Source organism: Mandrillus leucophaeus, unplaced genomic scaffold, assembly GCF_000951045.1.
Source record: "Mandrillus leucophaeus isolate KB7577 unplaced genomic scaffold, Mleu.le_1.0 Scaffold1645, whole genome shotgun sequence".
Taxonomy (NCBI): domain Eukaryota; kingdom Metazoa; phylum Chordata; class Mammalia; order Primates; family Cercopithecidae; genus Mandrillus; species Mandrillus leucophaeus.
In genome coordinates, this window is record NW_012101638.1 from 77,557 (window position 1) to 78,545 (window position 989).

At 47.5% G+C, this 989-nt stretch overlaps 1 protein-coding gene across 1 annotated transcript in view; it reads left to right on the forward strand.

Moving 5' to 3' along the window:
* Nucleotides 1–989, forward strand: part of FUT10 (fucosyltransferase 10 (alpha (1,3) fucosyltransferase)) — a 28,532-nt gene that overhangs the window by 11,988 nt on the left and 15,555 nt on the right. Inside the window, 1 exon segment of the mRNA XM_011976366.1 lies at nt 435–787. Within this exon segment, the coding sequence (XP_011831756.1) occupies nt 707–787 (81 nt within the window). The 5' untranslated portion in view covers nt 435–706.

Genomic DNA, 989 nt, shown 5'->3' on the forward strand with positions numbered 1-989 from the left:
CCCTTCCTTTACCTTCCTTTCCCTTCCTTTCCTTTCTCTGTTGCCCAGGCTACTCACTGCAACCTCCACCTCCCAGGTTCAAGTGACTCTCCTGCCGCAGCCTCCTGAGTAGCTGTGACTACAGGTGTGTGCCACCACACCTGACTAATTTTGGTATTCTTAGTAGAGACGGGATTTTGCCATGTTGGCCAGACTGGTCTCAAACTCCTGACCTCAAATGATCCACCCGCTCTGGCCTCCCAAAGTGCTGGGATTACAGGAGTGAGCCATCACGCCCAGCCTTGATTTCCTTACTTATGGGTGAGGTACTAGGACTACATGATCTCAGTGCTTCCTTTTAGTTTAAAACGTTCTATGTTTTTTCATGATCGCTCGCCTGCAAGACTACATTTATTAAATGTGCACTATGGCTAATAGATGATCTTTTGTTGCAGAATTTTTTGATGCCTTCTTATTTGGATAAATCTCCAGCTGCTCTGGTGATAGCCTAAGAAGACTGCATGCTGCTTCCTCTTGATGCCAAGCCAGGCCCTCTCGCAACCTCGGATCTCAGTCCTTCATGGAGACCAGGTCCCAGCAGGAATGGCAGTGCAGGAAATTGGCGCCCAGATGGTTCTTCCATGTGAAGTTGTCTCGGGCTCTGGGCTGACGAGAGAACACCTGGTAACCAGGTTAGCCCTCTGTCAGTCACCTAGGGCAGGGCAGCATGGTGCGGATTCAGAGGAGGAAGCTTTTGGCAACTTGCCTGTGCATCACAGCCACCGTCTTTCTGCTTGTCACACTCCAGGTACCAAGAATGTGGGTTGTGTAGTGTTGATAGCAGGGCCTTTGCCATGTCCCCCTACCCCCTATTTTCTCAAAACTTTAAGTATTTCACTTTTTGTTAATCAGGGGTGTTCAGGATCAGGGGTCTTTCTTTCTCTTTCTTTCTTTCTTTCTTTCTTTCTTTCTTTCTTTCTTTCTTTCTTTCTTTCTTTCTTTCTTTCTTT